General features: G+C 43.8%; 1 protein-coding gene across 2 annotated transcripts in view; it reads left to right on the plus strand.

Moving 5' to 3' along the window:
• Positions 1 to 1,611: 1,611 nt before the first annotated feature.
• Positions 1,612 to 20,536, plus strand: part of PIP4K2C (phosphatidylinositol-5-phosphate 4-kinase type 2 gamma) — a 211,053-nt gene continuing 192,128 nt past the window's right edge. For both annotated transcript variants that reach the window (XM_077483610.1, XM_077483611.1), the window contains exon 1: positions 1,612 to 1,860. In XM_077483610.1, the coding sequence (XP_077339736.1) occupies positions 1,690 to 1,860 (171 nt within the window). In that variant the 5' untranslated portion in view covers positions 1,612 to 1,689. The remainder of the gene's footprint in view (positions 1,861 to 20,536) is intronic.

Genomic DNA, 20,536 nt, shown 5'->3' on the forward strand with positions numbered 1-20,536 from the left:
GCAGGCGCTATTTCTAACGCTATAACGCCTGCAAAACGCCCTCGGTGTGAAAGGGGTCTAAATCTGATATGGGGTGGTAGGAAGTTTTTCAAATTATCAGTTTTTATTTATATAAAACCTTTATCCCAAAAGGAATACAACTGTTATAAAGTGTGAGCTGGAGTTTGGCTTCAGTTTGTTAGTGTATTTAAAACTTTAATCATAAAATGAAGGCCTGCTAAATGACCTCAGGTTGGCCCCGTTTCCAAGTATAACTGTAAACATTAAAAATATAGTGTCTATACTGTTTAAAATCCAGTAACACATTGTCTCACCCTGCTCTGCACATACTCAGTTGCTCTCCCATTTTAGGCATTTTTACATACCAAGCTTTAAGTGCACTGTGTTCGGGCACGTCAATGCAATCACGAAATTGCAGACAAGGCGCTTCATTTGCAGGCTTTTGACCTGCTTTGTGGCACATTCCAAAGTGCCGAACAGCTCCCGAGTGGAGCTGTCTGTAAGGCAAGTGAGACACAGTGAAGCTGCATATGATGGGGCACAGTGAGGCTGCATTTGATGGGGCACAGTGAGGCTGCATATGATGGGCACAGTGGCTGCATTTGATGGGTCACAGTGGCTGCATAAGATTTGCACAGTAGCTGTATTTGATGGGGCACAGTGGCAGCCTTTGGTGGCACAGTTGCAGCATTTGGTGGCACAGTGGGAGCATTTGATATGGCAAAGTGTCTGCGTTTAATGGGCACAGTGGCTGCGTTTGATGGCACAGTGGTGGCAATTGATGGGCACAGTGGCTGAGTTTGATGGCACAGTGGTGACAATTGATGGGCACAGTGGCTGTGTTTGATGTTACAGTGGTGGCAATTGATGGGCACATTGGCTGCGTTTGATGGTACAGTGGCTGCGTTTGATGCCACAGTGGCTGCGTTTCATGGCACAGTGACGGCAATTGATGGGCACATTGGCTGCATTTGATGGGCACAGTGGCTGCGTTTGATGGTACTGTGGTGGCAATTGATGGGCACATTGGCTGCGTTTGATGGGCACAGTGGCTGCATTTGATGGCACAGTGACTGTGATTGATGGTACAATGAGGCTGTAATTGATGGGGTTCTTTTTCATAATCAGTTTGTTTGTGCCCCCCCCCCAAAAAAAAAATTTTGAGCACCAGCCACCACTGGACCTCACCGGAACGGAGCAGGAAGTCTAAATCGGTGCGGTCAGTCTGAATGGCACACATCGCGTAGCCCGCCAATGAGTCTAGTATAGGTGTGTTACTGGCCAGATTACCAGGTGCAAACAGAGGCCAAATAAAGCCTAAAAAAGAAAACAAATGCAGTCACCACATCTGATTGGTCAGCTGCAATATATTACATTTGGTGTTGGGTTTATCATCACTTTATGAGAAGTTCTAATTGTCAGCCACGCACTATCCTGGTATAGCAGCCCCAGCAGAACACAGTGCACAGTGTTTGGCTCACACAGTCCAGTCCACCACATCTAATAACAAATGACTAACCCGCTCCGCTTCACTGACCCTCGGGTCACATGACTCGCGAGCCTGCGGCGGGGCGGTGACGGAGGGACGTGAGTGCGCAGGCGCTCAGGGCGCTCAGGTGAGTTGGGCGGGGCCGAGAGAGGCGGCGGTTGAGCGGACGTCTGACCCTGAGGAGGAGGCGGTGTGGTGAAATGTCCTCCTCCGCCGCTATGCCCGCTGCCTCCTCGGCGGCTGTGGGGATCATGTCTTCTACTAATGCCAAGACCAAGACGAAGAAGAAACACTTCGTGCAGCAGAAGGTGAAGGTGTTCCGAGCCAGCGACCAGCTCGTCAGCGTCTTCATGTGGGGAGTCAACCACTCGGTAAGGCCCTGACTGACTGACAGACGGGGGGCTGGGCCGCCCTCCCCCCACTCACCTGCCCGAGTTCTCGGTGTTCTGTCACTCTGGTTGCTGAGCTCAGAACTTTCTGTGTGTCCCCCCCCCCCCCCCGTCTCCGCATACCTGGCAGGGCACTGTTTCAGGCTTGCTGGGACTTCTGGTGCTACACCACTAATGTGTCAGGTTTGCATCCTCCTGGCTATAGAAAGGTAATTTCCACTTCAAAAAAGAGGTCAGCAGATGCCCAGTGTGTAGCTGTTGACTTCTAATAAACAATCACCAGTCCAGGAGTCTTTGCTGGGGCCGGTTCTGGTTTTCGGGTCCTTATCATGGCTGTGGGAGGTTGGTGTTTTGTTGATATCGTGCCCTCTGTCTTAAAGTGCCCGCGCTTGCGCAGAACGGAAGGGCACGCCAGCTGATTTCCCGAAATAACTGGTATGACATCACCATAGCGCACGTCGTAGGGGGCTTATTTTCGATGGGAGATACCATTTGATGGGCATAATTGAATGCCATGCAAACACCGTATTGGTCCTGTTGTGCCTCGCTGTTGCGACGCAGGTTTATAGCGTGCTCAAGGTCCTGTTTTGTCTGTGTTGCAGGGTGGGTTTGTTGTGTTGAACGGCGTGTTTTGTCTGTGTCTAAGGGCGGGTTGCTGGTCCCACAGTTTTATGGGGTAGTGGGGGGGGGGGGGGGAAACGAACAACTTCCACTATGCAGAAGTGGGATCAGGTACCTGTCAGAAAATGGTACACCCCCCCCCCCCCCAGAAGAAAATGACAGTAATGGCAGAGGAGGAGCAGAACTTTCACGTTTAACCCCTTCCTACCAGGCTTATTGCAAAATGCTAGCCCTACTATCCTGGGTGGATGTCATATGACATCTTCCCAGCATTGCGGGCCACGTCGTGATACAACCTGTCACCCTATTTGTCCCCCAGACACAGTGGAAGACAGATAACCTTCTGCCGGTACCGTATGATCACAGCAGATCACATGACAATTGTACACAATGAATGGCTTTGAATTAGGTCATTCATTGTGTACTATTATGTTGATCTCTGTGGTCACAGTGATCGCATGATACAGACAGGATCAATCACAGCCCATATATACCATGCGATTAGCTGTGGCCAATCAGTTAATCACAATAGTAAACAATGAATCTATTCATTAAAAATGTTTTGTTTACAACAGTGATATTCACTTTTGTAAACTTTAATCATATGATGACACCAGTGGCAGCCTGCCCATTAGAGGCGCACGGGCGCTGCCCCCTATCCATGTGTCTGGCCCCTAATCTATATACAGGGTGCTGGTTGCAACTGCAGGGAATGTTTTTTTTTAGCACATGATTAGAGCAAGAGGCTCTAATAGGCTTCAAAGAAGAGTGGGCTCAGGGAGCAGAGCACTGCGCCCAAAGCCCACTCAATTGTGTCACAATAGCGATTAAATATTCAATGTTGTAACACTGATTCTTCTCCCAGCCAATCGGGTTGTGAGACCTGTTTCCTGATTGGACGAAAGGAGAAGCGATTTTATTGGCCAAGGGGGAGGAGATACACGGCCGGAGGGGACGACCGACCCACCAACAGGCGCGATGCCTTGCCCACAGTGGTTCAGCCATCCAGCACTCCCCGGCTTGGAGGGAGGGAGACATCCCGGGCAGGACATCTGCCCACTAAAGTAAGTAGGCCGTCCATCTCCCATGTGGGGGTGTTCCCCGCATTTGTCTGTCTTTGGGGAGGCGGCTTTGTTTTTCGTTTAATACTTCATATTCCCATTGCACACAGTCCTGGGTGAGCTCTCAAGTTTGGGTGCTGCAGCAACAACCAGCTGGATACTGGTTCAAGTCACAGTGGAGATATTTGCCAGCACACCATGGAACGGCATAAATAGTGTCCAGGTAATTTTATTGCATGATCACAACACAAGGAGAGTGCAACGTTTCAGAGTCACGCAGTACCCCTTCGTCAGGCATGTGATAAATGTGGGGTAACAGTCCTTTGTTAAAAAAAAAAAAATGTGGGGTAACAGTGGAAAAAAAACAAATAAAAAAAAAAAAAAAATCAACCAGTCAGAGAAAAATAAAAACCAAAGCTCCTCACACTCCCAGACTGGTGTGACGTCACAAATCCCACCAAAACATTTCAAATGTTTAAAATACATAAGCAGAAATCACAGGCAAACCTATAACAAAAGGAAGGATTAGAAAAAGGACATCCTGATAATGTCATTATGGTACCTTTTTTATAACAGTGTTGTGGTGTTGGTCCCCAATCATTGTGGGGACAAACCAACTGTCGGGGAACATCAGGATGCAGTGCATGATCCTGCAATGGATCGGTGCCAGTGCAGGGATCGGAGGCTGTAGGGCAGATCATGACAGTGATCGTAGGCCGAGCTTGCGTAATGCAGCGGCGGTATCCAGGGAAGCTAAAGTGCCATAGTATAGCCAGCATATGAGGGTGCTGAGCTTACAACAGCCACCTCCGACCGCGCATGTGAGGTGTGCCAGTGGTAGCCGAGTAACGAGGGACACTGCTGTGCTGGGACCGCCAATGTCATGGAAACAAGTGACATTGGCGGACCCCGCCTCTAAGATCAGTATATGTCCAATCGAGGGAGGTGGGTGAGAGATGTGAATGTAAAAGATAAGGATGAGCTCAGGCGTGTTCACATGGACCACGTGTTGAGCCTGCCAGGAAGTCGGCGCAGCTCTGCGCTGATCACAGGCAGTGAGACATTGCCCTGATGTGCAGCTGCAGAGATCGGGAAATGTCTCACTGCCTGTAATTAGCGAGGCGCTGCGCCGACTTCCTGGCGGGTTTAGCACGTGGTCCATGCCAACACACCTGAGCTCATCCTCAGTAAAAGAAGCAAGCTGCTGCACGCTGAGAAGCCAAGAAGTGAGAACGCGATAGAGGGGAGAGAGTGCGTGTAAGAAGGAAAAGGGGAACGGTGAGAAGAAAAGGAATAAGTGGGACCAAAGAGTCATGAAAATCGAAGTGAGAATAGCAAACAAAATTGATAAAGAAATAGTGAGGAAATGATAAATACTAATAATTGATAATAAAGAGCAAATAAGAAATAGAGAAATAATAATAATAATAATAAACGTAGATAAAATAAAAATAAATATAAAATAAAGAAATAAAAACAAATATAAAAATACAAAAAAAAAATACAAAAAAAGGCAGACCAAGAAGATTAAAGAAAAGAGAATAAGCAAGAAAAAATAGCGAAAAGAAAAAGGGGAGAAAAAAAAAACGGGGAAAAGGGGGAGGGGGGCTGGAAGGGTTGTATTGTAACAAGGTGTGTGGGGAAGGAGAATGAGAAAATGGAGATGGAATGTGTAGTCGACAGGAGGGCTATTATAACAATGTGGAGAACCTGTTGGGCTAAATTCAAAATGAAACTTAAAGTACTTTATATTGCAGGGAAAAATGCAGGTGGGGTAGTCACCGCAATTGCCTAGTAATCCCTAAATACAATGCCATGGGTTCATCATCATCGCCAAGATAGTCAGAAAGGAGGAAAAAGAACTGTGGTCAAAGGAGAATAGTTTGATCGTCATTTAAGTAAAGAACACAGATCCGTTACCTCTCGTTCAAAAAACATGTGAATGATAGGTTGGCATTAAGTCCTCCAGGATGCACTGTGCCCAGGGTGTGGATCCAATAGGCTTCACGTTGTAGTAGTTGATGTGTTTTTTTTTTTTTTTTTTTTTTACTTTTATGCATAGAATAAAGGTGAAAAACCTTCAGCCTTTTAAAACCACTTTAAGTGAAGTTAAGTTTTAATAATATAGTGGTATAAAACAAAATTGCATTAAGCTACATTCGCATTGGAAATGTAGGCTGGTGTGAATTCTAGTGGCAGCAATCATGATTCCTGCTGTGGCTAGCTACAACAGCTGGCCCCATGCACTACAATAATAGGTTGTCAGTGGCTGCAGATATTCGTGGCTATCTGCACAGCAAGCAATTACTGGCTGTGTGGAAAGACAAATACCTGCAGATGCTGTGACCTGTAATTGTAGTAAATGGGACCAGCAGCCACATCTACTCACTTAATGCCACATCAGGTATCAATATTCATGCCGCTAGAATTCAACCGGTGTGAATGTTGCCTTATAATGCACCTTGCCAATCCTTGATATACTGGCCACAGTAGTGTTTTTTTTTTTTTTTTTTCTTCTCCCTGTCATCCCAGTAAAAGTAATGCAGGAAAATTTTACATAATCGCTACAGCATGAACGGTTCCATTGCTGGCAGTGGGATGTGACTTATGTGTTTTAGAACTGTCAAATCACAAGTTGCACTGGTGTGAATGAGAGCTCAACGCCTGCCATTAACATTATAATGGTACCACCCAATGTTGTTCACACAGGAGTGGTTGCATTGTGTTAAAAATTAGGCAGCATGTCATTTTCATGAGGCATCAACGCTTGTCAAACGCTTCCATTGATTTCAATGGTAATGCTTTGTGTGGTGTTAGTGAAGCATTTAGAAAGTGTTAGTTGGGGAAGAGGCAATGGAGGCACTGATATCCTACAATGCACTGGGAAATGGAGAGCTAGGACAGAGCAAGCACTACATGGAAACTGCCTGTTAACAAAAACTATATTAGACCTCTGTACATTGAGGTCCACTCTATGAAATGAGTACATGATGAGTACTTATGGGCATAAGGGCGCATGAAGTGGTGAGTAGAGGACTGTATAGGATTCCACTGGAAGGAGTAAAATATTCATAAGCACAGTTGATATTGGGACTTCTTTTTGATTTTATGGACCAAACTGTGTGCAGTTTGAGGGGGGCAGTCACTGAGCGTAGTGCACATACTGATAATTCTAACGGTGGTGTTTCGAAAAACGCAGCTAAAGGACTTGGTGTGTGCCAAGCGCTTTTAAGCAAAACTAAGTTCTTTGCAGCCAAGGAAGCTGACATTTTAAAGCTGTATTAAACCCAAAACAAACCATTATTATATTACAGTATACCAATTCTTAGAGTGTTTTTTTTTTTTTTTTTTGGCTTGCTTGCTTTTATCGTTACCTGGAGATCTAGCCAGTAAATCAGTTTTTGAACAGAACAAGATGTCTTGCAATTGGAGCAGTTAGAGGGCTGAGACTAAACATTTACCCCTGACAGGGATGCTTGGAATGATCAGCTTTTATTTATGTAAAAGGAACCAAACTTTTGCTGTAACTAGTTACAAAGTATAAGTTGGAATTCAACTTCAATTTGTTAGTGTATCTAAATTTGCTAGTACATCTAAGATCTAATCCTAGCCTCCTCCCAGGCTGACAATACTGCTGTTCAAAGGTATATCTATAGCACCTTTATCCAGAGTGTAGATAACCTAATACAGAAAGTAGATTACTGGCAGAGTGGATTTGATTTAAATCCTAATTTTTAAAGAGAAAATGTCATCTCTGACCCAATGTTGACAGTCCCATTCACTTTAATGTGACGGCTGGTGATGCGGCAGTGACACAACAAAGTGAGGGACGTGGCAGGTGAGTGGATGCCCACTAACAGGCACTGCCATGATGGATCTGAAATGACAGATGCTCTTTAACCACTTGCCGCCCACCCTATAGGCAATTGACGGCTGCAAAGTGGTTTCATAATCCTGATCGGACGTCATATGACGTGATCAGGATTTTGAGCCGCTGCGCGCCCCCGGGGGTGCGCATCGCGGCGATCGTTGTTGCGGGGTGTCAGTCTGACACCCTGCAACTATGATCTCGGTAAAGAGTCTCCGATGGAGACTCTTTACCACGTGATCAGCCCTGTCCAATCACGGCTGATCACAGTGTAAATAGGAAAAGCCGGTGATCGGCTTTTCCTCACTCGCATCTGTCAGACGCGAGTAGAGGAGAGCCGATCGGCTGCTCCTCTGACGGGGGTCTGTGCTGACCGATTATCAGCGCAGCCCCCCGAGGATGCCCACACTGGACCACCTGGGATGCCACCAGACCACCAGGGATGCCCAGGACAAGGTAATCCTCCCTAGACCACCAGGGATGCCAGGCAGTGCCCACAATGGGCATCACTGATTGGCATGCATTATTGTTTGGCACTGGCATCCATTAGTACAGTACAACACAATACAATGCCGCCTATCAGTGCCCACCCGTGCTGCCTATCAGTGCCGCCCATCCATGCCCATTTGTGTCACCTATCAGTGTCCATCCGTGTCGCCCATCAGTGCCACATCAGTGTCCATCAATGCCACCTAATCAGTGCCACTTCATTGGTGCCCATCAGTGAAGGAGAAAACGTACTTATTTACAAAGTTTTGAAACTGAAACCAAAAAAAAAAACATGTTTTTTCAAAATTTTCGGTATTTTTTTTTATTTGTTTAGCAAAAAATAAAAACCGTAGAGGTGATCAAATAACACCAAAAGAAAGCTCTATTTGTGGGAAAAAAATGATAAAAATTTCATTTGGGTACAGTGTAGCATGACCGCGCAATTGTCATTCAAAGTGCGACAGCGCTGAAAGCTCAAAATTGGTCTGGGCAGGAAGGTGTTTAAGTGCCCTGTATCGAAGTGGTTAAATATAAGGTCTCATTCTTGCTGGTAGTTGAATTCTTTAGTATTTGCAAACAAAACAAAGGTTTCCTATTTAGAATAAGCAGCTGTCAGGTTAGTAAAACAGCAATATCAGAACCGATTTTAGGTTAAGTGCCGCTTCACACACGGGCGAACTGTAATGCGATTTAGCTGGCTGAGAAGTCGCGCTCCATGCATTACAATGGAACCGTTCTAATAGGAGCCACTCAAGTCACTCCCACTTAGAAAAAGGTTCCTGCTCTACTTTGGGGCGACTTCGGAGTGGCTTGCATTGACTTCTATACAGAAGTCGTCTTGCAAGCCATGCCGAAGTCGCGCTGTACGGGGTGGCTTCAGAGTCGGATGACTTTGAAGCCACCCGGTGTAAACCGGTGCTAATAGGTTAATCACACATAGTTAAACTACTAAAATTATTTTATTATAACAATATTATATTGCAAATTCTTGTATTTGTTTAAACATCCTTAAGGCTGCTTTCACACTGGGGCGGTATTCAGGCGTTACAGCGCTAAAAATAGCGCCTGTGTAGCGCCTGAAAAAAAACAGCCCCTTTCACTCCAGTGTGAAAGCCTGAGGGCTTTCACACTGGAGCGATGCGCTGGCAGGACGGTGAAAAAAGTCCTGCTAGCCGCATCTTTGGAGCGGTGTATTCACCGCTCCTACCCATTGAAATCAATGGGACACCGCGGCAATACCGCCGGCAAAGCGCCGCTTCAGCGGTGCTTTGCGGGCGGGTTTAACACTTTTTCGGCCGCTAGCGGGGGTTAAAACCACCCCGCTAGCGCCCGCAGACCGCCGCTAAAACGACGGGTAAAGCGCCGCTAAAAATAGCGGCACTTTACCGCCGACGCCGCTCCCGCCCCAGTGTGAAAGCAGCCTTAGTAACTGAAGTGCGTAAACAAAATGTTTGAAAAAAACAAAAGAATTTAAACTGAATATATCAGCTGGGTCCACATAAAAAAAAAAACTTCAAACATGGTCCTTTCATAACAACACGTTTTCTCATGATGTTCCATTCGGGCCACCAGGCCTTTTATCTTTGTTGCATTGCTTGCATTTTGCACGCATACGTGCTTTACCCATAGGCAGAGGAACTTCATTAAAATATTCCCAAACGGGGTCTCTTTTATGGCCTGCTGCCATTTTCTCCTCAAGGGAGGAATAAAACACTTCAAGCTATGTGCTAAAAGATCACAAGGTTTATAAGCTGCTTAGGTTTCACTTTCATTTTTACTGCTTGCCCTTCCTCCTCATACTTAGAGCCTGGTACAGATGCATTTCTCTTCAAACAATCCTAAAGTTTGTGGTGTACATAGATTTTCAAAACAATGGGATAAAACAATATTCCCGAACCTTGTCTTATCTCATAGTTACTGTGAAATTGTGTGAATGCATCAATGCAGTGCATGTTATCTCCGCTTGCAGAGCTTGGATTCATTGACTGAATTTACCAAAAATGTAAATATTGCAGAATATACAGCCTCATGCTACATAACTAAGCTCCATTTCATGGTGAATAAACTAAATTATTACTGCATCTTAAATGTAAAACTATCTTTAGAAAATCAGATTTAAACTTTATTTTTTTTTTGGTCCACCCTTGTTACTAGCTAGATCACCAGGTAAACCAGAAGGCAAATCTTAATTAAAAAAAAAAAAAAAAAAAAAAAAGACAGAAGAGATGAAATGAATAGTAAGCTTCAATATATTCAATTTTTGGGGGGTTTAAAGCAGAGCTAAAGGGAGGAATACTCACCTTTACTCCAATGGTCCTTATCCCCCCCCCCCTGGCATATTTTTCTGTGTACCAGCTTTCAGCCATCTTTATTGGCTGACGCAGGATGTCCTTACTTTTATGCAGGAGCTAGCTATTCCAGCACACAAGGGATCGGGGCAACTTTTGTAAGCACAGCTCGGTTTAGATGCTGGGGATTGCTGTGAGCAGGTAGGTGTTTTATTGCAGAAGAAACGTTACGTGTCTTCTGCAATTAAAGCGGTTCTTTACCCTAAAGGGGAAGTTCCGCTAGTATTATCCCTCACCCCCTCCGGTGCCACAATCGGCACCTTTCGGGGGGGAGGGGGGTGCAGTTACCTGGATAATCCAGGTATCTGCACCCACTTCTGGCCAGACCCCCGCATGGCTCCGCCCACCCCTGCATGGCTCCGCCCCCCCACCCCCTTGTGTTCTGGGAAACACACAGTTCCCAGAGACACAGCGGGGGACCATAAGAGAAGCGCAGCGCAACTCGCGCATGCGCAGTAGGGAACCGGGCAGTGAAGCCCTCATGCTTCACTTCCCGATTCCCTGACAGAGGATGGCGGCGGTGGTTGCAGCGAGACGAGCGATCGCTCATTATCTGCCGCCGACATCGCTGGAACCTGGGACAGGTAAGTGTGATATTATTAAAAGTCAGCAGCTGCAATATTAGTAGCTGCTGGCTTTTAATATTTTTTTTTTTTAGGTGCAGCTCCTCTTTAAGTTCACAGTAAGGCCTCATGCACACTGGGTGTTTTTACAGCTTCTGTTTTGGGTGTCAGACATTTTTTTTCAACAGCCTCTGAACTCCCCTTCATGTTATTCTATGTATTCATGCACACATAGGCTTTTAGCAGCGTTTTGTGAAAGGAGAGTTTAGTGTCGGGGGGGTTGAGAAACTCCTTGCCAGTATGTTCTGGAGCTGCAGCGTTGTGGCAAAAAAAAATGCTGACCACTTCTAAACTCTAAATGCCAGTCCCCAGCTGTTTTCAATTTTTTTTTTCCCCCTCCTTCTTTATACGGAGGCCGCTGGTGTCCTTAACCAGTGAATAGCTGGTTGTTAAAGCGGAGCTCCACCCAAAAGTGGAACTTCTGCTCATTTGTCTCCTTTCCCCCTCCGGTGCCACAATTGGCACGTTTTGGGGGGGAGCGGTGGCAGGATGGATACCTGTCTTTGACAAGTATCCTGTTCCCACTTCCGGGAGTCCAGACCATGGCCCGTGACATTACCGTGGGGCTCCCTCCTCTCCCTGTCACTGGATCAGTAGGAGAGGGGAGCAGGGCCACGCGCATGCGCAGTAGGGTTCCCGGTGTGACGCCGTAAGGCTGCTGGCTTTTAATTTTTTATTTTGGGGCAGAACACTGCTTTTAAAGAGTGGCTGCTGTGTCCTTAACAATGGATCCGACAATAAAATAAAAATTGTGGTTAAAAAAACAGCCTGGCATAGCCTCCATATCCGCCCCTCCCCCAGTGTTGAAGGCATGTTGCCTCGTATGGTTAAGGAATGGGGGGGCATTTTTTTTTTTTTTTTACACATTCAGTTGTCAATGGGGAAACCCTGCCTAAATATAATTTTTACACACTGGCTTATTGTCTGCCCTTGCCCTACTTGAATCATTCTAATACTTTTGCTTATGTCGTTTTCTTTACCCTAATAGCCATCCCTCTGCAGTGTCCATCCAGCAGAAATAATCTTGCTGTTTTCCAAAGTAGTGATTCATAACTCTGAACTAGTGGTGCGTATCTGGTCTTTTCAGGGGCAGTTCTGATCCCTTTGTTTTTTTTTTTTGCTAGAATTTACAAATGTTTTAATAAGTCTCAGTGGGTATAGAAAAGAATCATTAGAATCATCCCCACCCCCTTTTTAAAATCACATTTTGTTGCTTTGCAAACTGAAATTAAGACAAACAGTTTTTGTTCAGCTGTATTTACTCAATGCAACTTATAACATCCAAGTGAAAGATCTAGAGCCAATATGTCAGAAAAAAATCAACCAGAATTAATGAGTTAGAAAAGACCATGCACTTCCTAAAAATGCTTTGTAAACTCAAATCAGGTGTAGCTAATCGCCTTCTCAAGGGTACACAAAGCTATTTGACTTCCAACTGTGCTCAGCTGTGGTGATTTTGATTAGCTCAGCTTGAAAGACGCTTCCCTGGAGCATGTCAGTCTCTGGTAGTGCAACTGAAGCCAGCAATCCAACTATTTGGGGACAAGGCACTGTCAAAAGATATCCGGGATAATGTTGTGGACAGGCACAAGTCTGATGGATACGTAAAGGCTTTATCAATCCCTAGAAGCACAGTGAAGTCTAATAATAAGTGAAAGGTATTTGGTACAACACAGACCCTCCCTGGATCAGGACGTCGCTTCAAAGTGGATGAAAGAGTCAGGAGGAAACTAGTTAGGCTACCAAGAGGCCTAAAACAGTTGCAGCAATTTATGGCAGAGTGATTATGGTGTGCATGTGACAACCGTATCACAAGTTCTCCACAAATATGGCTTGTATGGGAGGGTTTCAAGAAAAACACCACTCCTTAAGGCCACGCACAATCGCCACTGAGCTTTGCCAAAATGTACCTTGAAGAGGCCACATGGGAAAAGGTGTTCTGTTCAGATGAGACTAAAATTGAATGATTTGACATTCACACCAAAGGATATGTCAGGCAGAAATCCAATACAGTTTGCAATCCAAATAACATTCCTACAGTAAATCAGGGAGTTGGTATTATCATGGTATGGGGATGTTTCTCTGCAGCAAGGACTGGCACACTTGTCAGGATAGAAGAAAAATATGCTACCTTCTGCCATAAAGTTGTAAATGGAAAGAATGTTTATCTTCCATCATGGCAATGACCCAAAGCACATGGCAAAAATGACTTCATAGTGGTTGTAGGAGGAAAAATATGAATGCCCTTGCATGGTCTAATCTGAGGCCAGACTTAAACCCCATTGAAAATCTGTGGAATGACTTGAAGACTGCAGTTTACAAACGGCCACCATGAAATATTTAACTGAACTTGAGCAGTTCTGTAAAGAAGAGTGGGCAAATATTAGTCTAAAGGCTGTAATTAAAGAGGAAGTAAACCCTGATGGGTTTACTTCCTCTTTTTTTCCCTGCAAAGGTAAAGCATAATGGACTACTATGCATCGCATAGTAGCTCATTATGTGTCACTTACCTGACACAGGAGCCAGCGAAGTCGCCGCTGTCCCCTGTAGTCCGCCGCATCCATCTTGCTGGTGGCGTCTCGCAGCTCCGACGAATCACAGCGGCGAAGCCACGATGACGTCACTCCCGCGCATGCGCACGGGAGTCGCGTCTCGCAGCTCCGCCGCTGCCATTCGGCGAAGCCGCGATGACGTCACTCCCGCGCATGCGCACGGGAGTCGACAAATTAGGCAAATCCATTCTTGGACTTGCCGCATTTAGTGCGCCTGCGCGCCGCTGTCTACGGCGCATGCGCCATAGACAGCGGTGCCCATTTTCGGGCAAATATCTCCTAAACCATATAGGTTTAGGAGATATTGCTTGGACCTACAGGTAAGCCTTAATCTAGGCTTACCTGTAGGTCAAAGTGGTTTGAAAGGGTTTACTTCCTCTTTAAAGCAAAAGGTGGTTCTACAAAATACTGACCTAAAGGGTGATCCTTTTTTCCAACTTGGTGATTCTGTTTTGGAATAAAGAGAAAAAAAATAAAAAACATTTCTGACATATTGGTGTTAGAGCTTTCACTTGGATGTTATAAGTTGAAGTGAGTAAATACAGCTGGGTAAAACAAAAACTGTCTTAATTTCAAGCTGCAAAGCAACAAAATGTAAGTATTTTAACACCTTAAGCCCCGGACCGTTTGACTGTCCAAAGACCAGAGCACTTTTTGCCACTTGGCACTGCGTCGCTTTAACTGACAGTTGCATGGCCCTGCAATGTGGCTCCCAAACAAAATTGATGTCCCTTTTTTCCCCACAAATAGCTTTCTTTTGGTGGTATTTGATCACCTCTGCAGTTTTTATTTTTTGCGCTATAAACAAAAAAAAAAAGCGACAATTTTGAAAAACTTTTTTTTTTGCTATAATGAATATCCCCCCAAAAAAGTGTGTGTGTGTGTGTGTGTATATATATGTGTGTGTATATATATGTGTGTGTATATATATGTGTGTATATATATATATATATATATATATATATATATATATATATATATATATATATATATAATATGTATATGTTTTTTTGTTTTATTTCTTCGTTTAGGCCAATACGTACTCTTCTACATATTTTTGGTAAAAAAAAATTGCAATAACTGTTTGGTTTGTGCAAAAGTTATAGCGCCTACAAAATAGGGCATAATTTTATGGCATTTTTTTTTTTTTTTACTAGTAATGGCGGCGATCAGCGATATTTATCGTGACCGCGACTTTATGGCGGACAGATCGGACACTTGCCGTTATTTTGGGACCATTCACATTTTATACAGCGATCAGTGAAATTTAAAAATGCATTAATTACTGTGTAAATGTGACTGGCAGTGAAGAGGTTAACCACTAGGTGGCGCTGTAGGGGTTAAGTGTGTCCTAGGGAGTGATTCTAACTGTGGGGGGGAGGGGGCTATGTGTGACATGACACTGGTCACCGTTCCCAATTACTGGGAGCTTTGATCAGTGTCACTAGGAAGAACGGGGAAATGCTTGTTTTACATCAGCATTTCCCAGTTCCTCCTATCCGTGAGACGATTGCGGTTATCCCCGCGGACATCGATCACACTCGCGGCGGGTGCGCACACCCACAAACTGCTACTTAAAGGGCAATGTACAAGTATGTTAATATGCCTGTATGTGCCCTTCTGCCGACGTATATCGGCGTTAAGGGGGAGGGAGGGATTCTTTTCTCTACTCGCAGTGTGTGTGTGTACAATATAATTTTTTTTTTTTCTGGGCAAGTGTGTAGGAATTAGAGTTGCAGCGATGCCAAGCATTTGCAGGAGTACTTGCAAATGCTCCCAATGCCAGTGTGGCGGCAGGGGAAGTTATAATCACTGATCTCTCTGTGTGGCTTTCAATAAAGCACACGACAGCCGCTTCTCCCCTCCCCTCCATCGCTTTCAGCTGCTTTATTAAAAGCCACACAGGGAGATGGGTGATAACTTCCCTCGCCACACCGTTCGCTCCTGAGTGTCCCCTGTATCCTCCTCTGGCTCCCCTCTGTGTGCTCCTCCATGTGCTCCTGGTGTTAACAGCTTCAACTTTTCTGGGAAGGTTATCCACAAAGTTTAGGAGTATGTCTATGGGGATGTTTGTCAAAAACTTTTAACCAAACACTGCGCTATTCTTATAAAAAATATAAAAGAAAAAGAGAGCTGCTAACACACCACTAGGGTATAAAGTGTAAAATAATCAATGCTGTATAAAAGTGTAGCGCTTCAAAAACTAGGCATGTTTATGCCATCCTTACAAAAACATCATATGTGTATAAACTTATACCTATACATTCAGTGAACATTCACAATGTGAAATGGTGCACATAACGTATAAGACTATTGCTATAAATCTCGTATAAACATTAATTGCTATATAAGCATATAGCTGTGATTCTAAAGAGAATAAAAAAAAAAAAAAAAAAAATCAAAAAAGAAAGTCCCAACAAGAAAATACAAAGTCTCTTGTGTATAATCCACAAGTGTGCAGGAAATATCTTGCACCTCCTTCATAAAAACTCATGCATTAACCACGTGATGTTCCCGTCACCAAGTGAATTGGACGCTTACCAGAATTATTGGATCCACACAAATTTACATTTGGAGGATCACATAAACGTATGCATATATATGCAGATTTCTTCAGCAGTGCGTTTTCCAGGGGGATCTCAAAATATAGCTAATCCTTTCGTGTGCTGGGAAGTACTTTATCTCCAGCCATACAGATCCGTAGAAGTAGTTGGGCACATATAAAGGAAAACAGGGACCAAAAATAGTGTAATTCCATTTTTTATATAAAAAAATTAAATATAAAAGTAATAAACTCACATGTGTACAATAGGTTGAGCGCTTATCAAGATAAAACACGGCTGTAGTGGAGTCCCCACTTTGGGACTCCACTACAGCCGTGTTTTATCTTGATAAGCGCTCAACCTATTGTACACATGTGAGTTTATTACTTTTATACTTAATTTTTTATATAAAAAAATGGAATTACACTATTTTTGGTCCCTGTTTTCCTTTATATGTGCCTAACTACTTCTACGGATCTGTATGGCTGGAGATAAAGTACTTCCCAGCACACGAAAGGATTAGCTATATTTTGAGATCCCCCTGGAAAACGCACTGCTGAAGGAATCTGCATATATATATGCATAAGTTTATGTGATCCTCCAAATGTAAATTTGTGTGGATCCAATAATTCTGGTAAGCGTCCAATTCACTTGGTGACGGGAACATCACGTGGTTAATGCATGAGTTTTTATGAAGGAGGTGTAAGATATTTCCTGCACACTTGTGGATTATACACAAGAGACTTTGTATTTTCTTGTTGGGACTTTCTTTTTTGATTTATTTATTATTTTTTAATTCTTTTTAGAATCACTTTATAGTCACAGCTATATGCTTATATAGCAATTAATGTTTATACACGATTTATAGCAATAGTCTTATACGTTATGTGCACCATTTCACATTGTGAATTTTCACTGAATGTATAGGTATAAGTTTATACACATATGATGATTTTGTAAGGATGGCCTAAACATGGCTGGTTTTTGAAGCGCTACACTTTTATACAGTATGGGGATGTTTGACCATTCTTCCGGAAGCGCATTTGTGAGGTCAGGCACTGATATTGGAGAGAAGGCCTGACTTGCATTCTCCACTCTAATTAATCCCAAAGGTGTTCTTTCGGCTTGAGGTTCCTCCACCCCAAACATCCATGTTTTAATGGACTTTGCTTTGTGCACTGCCTTCCCACGAAGTTGGGAGCATATAAATTGTCCAAAATGTCTTGGTATGCAGACAAGGTTCCTTCATGGGAACTAAGGTGCTAAGCCCAACCCCTGAAACAACCCCACACCATCATTCCCTCTCTACCAAATGATTTGAACCAGTGCATAAAGCAAGGTCCATAAAGACATGGATTAACAAGTTTGGGGTGGAGGAACTTTACTGGCCTGCACAATGTCCTGACCTCAACCCAATAAAACACCTTTGAGATGAATTGGAGCTTATACTGCCAGCCAGGCCTTCTCATCCAACATCGGCGCCTGACCTCAAAAATGCACTTCTGGAAGAATGTGCAAAAATTCTCACACTCCTAAACCTTGTGGACAGCCTTTCCCAAAGAGTTGAAGCTGTTACAGCCTGCCAAGGGTGGGCCAACTCAGTATTGAACTCTATGGACGAAGACTGGGACACCATTAAAGTTCATGTAAAGGCAGGCATCACAATACTTTTGGTAATATAGTGCATCTTCAGAGTAAGAACAGCAAGGAGACATGTAAGTGATGGTTTGGCCCCCACAGAGCCCTTATCTCAACGTCAAGTCTGTCTGGGATTACATGAAGAAAGATTTGAGGCAATTTACATCCACAGAAGATCTATAGTTGGTTCTCCAAGATGTTTGGAACAACCTACCTGCTGATTTCCTTCAAACTGTGTGCAAGTGTACCTAAAAGAAATGATGCTGTTTAGAAGGCAAAGGGTGGTCACACCAAATATTGATTTTGGTTTATCTCCTATAAGTATTTTTCATTTTGTTAACTGATAAATATAAACTATTAGCAATTGTATTCCTGAAAGACAAAAGTTTGCACAGAAGTATGTCCTCACATCTGCGCTGTATGAGATAGTTGCCATCAAGGTAGAGGCACATCCATACACACTATCATACTGTGAAATCTACACCCAACAAGAAAACAAACAAAGGTGCTTTTTCTGTGAAGGAGGAGAAAGGCACAGCCAGTGCTCACTGATGAGTATCCTCATTTTTAATTAAAGGCAAAGAGCGTGGGCAAATAATTCCAACCAGAGGTAGCACTGGGCTCCATTCACAAAGCAATATTTTCCTATTTGACCACTTAGCATCCAGGTCATTTCTGACACTTCGCTCCTACATGTAAAAATCATAATTTTTTTTTTTTGCTATAAAATTACATAGAACCCTGAAACAGTATATATATTTTTATTTTTTTTGCCGACACCCTGGAGAATACAATGGCAGTCATTGCAACTTTTTATCTCGCACGGTATTTGCACAGTAATTTTTCAAACGTGTTTTTAGCAATCTTTTTTTGCATAATGTGAAAGATGAAGTTATGCCAAGTAAATACCTAACATGTCACGCTTCAAAATTGCACACACTCGTGGAATGGCGCCAGACTTCGGTACTTAAAAATTCCCATAGGCGACGCTTTCAATTTTTTTACTGGTTACATGTTTTGATTTACAGAGGATGTTTAGGGTTAGAATTATTGCTCTCGCTCTAACGTTCGCGGTGACGCTTCACGTGTGGTTTTAACACCGTTTTTAATGCAGAGGCGGGCGTAACGCCATAACATCGCGCCTGGCCTCCGATCATAGAGACTCTGATCATCTGGTCCGCCGGAAATTTCTATAGTGGACATCCGGGGGCCAGCGGATCCTGTCTCCGACTCGCTGATCGCTGCGGTGAGTCGGTAGTAGCACCGGAGGGGGGGGGGCGACGTCCCCTTTTGCTGCCTGTAAGAGCGATCAAATGGCGGAACAGCTGCTATGATCGTTCTTGCGGTGTAGGGAATCGCTGGCTGAAAATGCCGATGTCTGATGCCTATAGCCTCGGGCATCATTCAGATATACCACCACAAAGTCGAGGCCATCCTTTGATGGCCTGCCGACAGCAAGTGGTTAAAGTGATTGTAAAGTCTTTTTTTTTTTTTTTTTTTCCTATAAAAATGTTAGCTAGCTATGGGGCACCTGAGCCGAGTCACAGCCCCCTGTGCCCATTCAGATATGGAGCCCTGCCCCCCCTCTCTCTCTCTCTTGATTGGCTAGCTGACTTTGACAGTATAAAGAAAACAAAAGAGCATGCTTGGCACATATTGTCCACTTCAACTAGTGAAGTGGTCACTCGTAGATCATTCACCATGTAGGGTGCTGTTACCGTATCTAGAAAGCATATATCGCACACACAAACCCAGTATTAGAACACCAGGGAAGTGTTACTTATGGCTACAGAAATCGATCATATTAGACTATAAAAAATTCAAAATGTATTATATTAAAACCGATTTTGGCACAATCTAAGGCCAGGATCAAAAAAATAAATAAACGGCTTCTCAATAATTGGCCGACAACAAATCACAATGGTGAATACCTCATCAAACACACACAAGACATTACATATAACAATTAAAAAAGGTCCGAACACCGTTAAACACACAGATAAGTTGTCAGATGAAAATCCATCATAATTATATCTTTAAGAAAAAGACAGCAATGGCTGTCTTAATCAGTGACAACTTAACCTGTGTGGCTCTGTTATGGACAGAGGAAGGAGGAATGCTAGTGTGGTGATGGGGGGCCTGGGATCCAATTCACATCATCAGAGAAATAGCCATGATGGCTTAACCCTGGAATTTAGGAAAGTATGAAATGGCAATAGATATAGCAAAGTTTGCAAATGAAAGGTCCTGGTACCAGTAAGTTTTTATTTATTTTTATTTTTTATTTTTTTGAGGATATGGATCCTTGTGTGAGGCACTGCATACTCCTGGAATGGTGTGAACCTCAATTGGTATTTAATTTTAGTCCGATTTGGGTAGTACAGTATTAATTGTATCTTCAAATCCCTGTTTGGCTGGGGATAGGGGACTTAGTATATGCGTGAAGTGTCCTATTATGGGCTTTATGGAGTCTACCTACAGTGGAGGTACTTTACCGTCCAGTACGAGTAATGCGTGGGTTACCTTCGTCCTCCGTTGTCCCTCCCGTGAGTTGGTAATGAATGTGTCTTACTTGCATATCCCGATGCATGCCTGTCCATTTGTTGTTCAGTGCAATCGGCTGGTTGCCATGCACCATCGGATATCTCCCCGACACTGCTGGCATCCTCGGCTCCACAGAAGCAGTGTCAGGTGATGGAATGGTTGTGACGCCAATGTTTCGCTGTTTAGAAATAACATAGCTTCATCTGGACAATGATTGGATGGCAATACTCCCTTTAAAGCGGTTGTATACCCGCTAATGTGGTTTTTATTTTTTATTTTTTTTTTTTCTTTGCCACCTGCAAAGGAAAAGGCATAATGAGCTAGTATGCATACTAGCTCATTATGAAATTCTTACCTTAGAACGAGGCCCC

The sequence above is a fragment of the Lithobates pipiens genome, unplaced genomic scaffold (genome assembly GCF_037356315.1).
Source record: "Lithobates pipiens isolate NorthernLeopardFrog02 unplaced genomic scaffold, aLitPip1_a1.2 Scaffold_16, whole genome shotgun sequence".
NCBI classification, from domain to species: domain Eukaryota; kingdom Metazoa; phylum Chordata; class Amphibia; order Anura; family Ranidae; genus Lithobates; species Lithobates pipiens.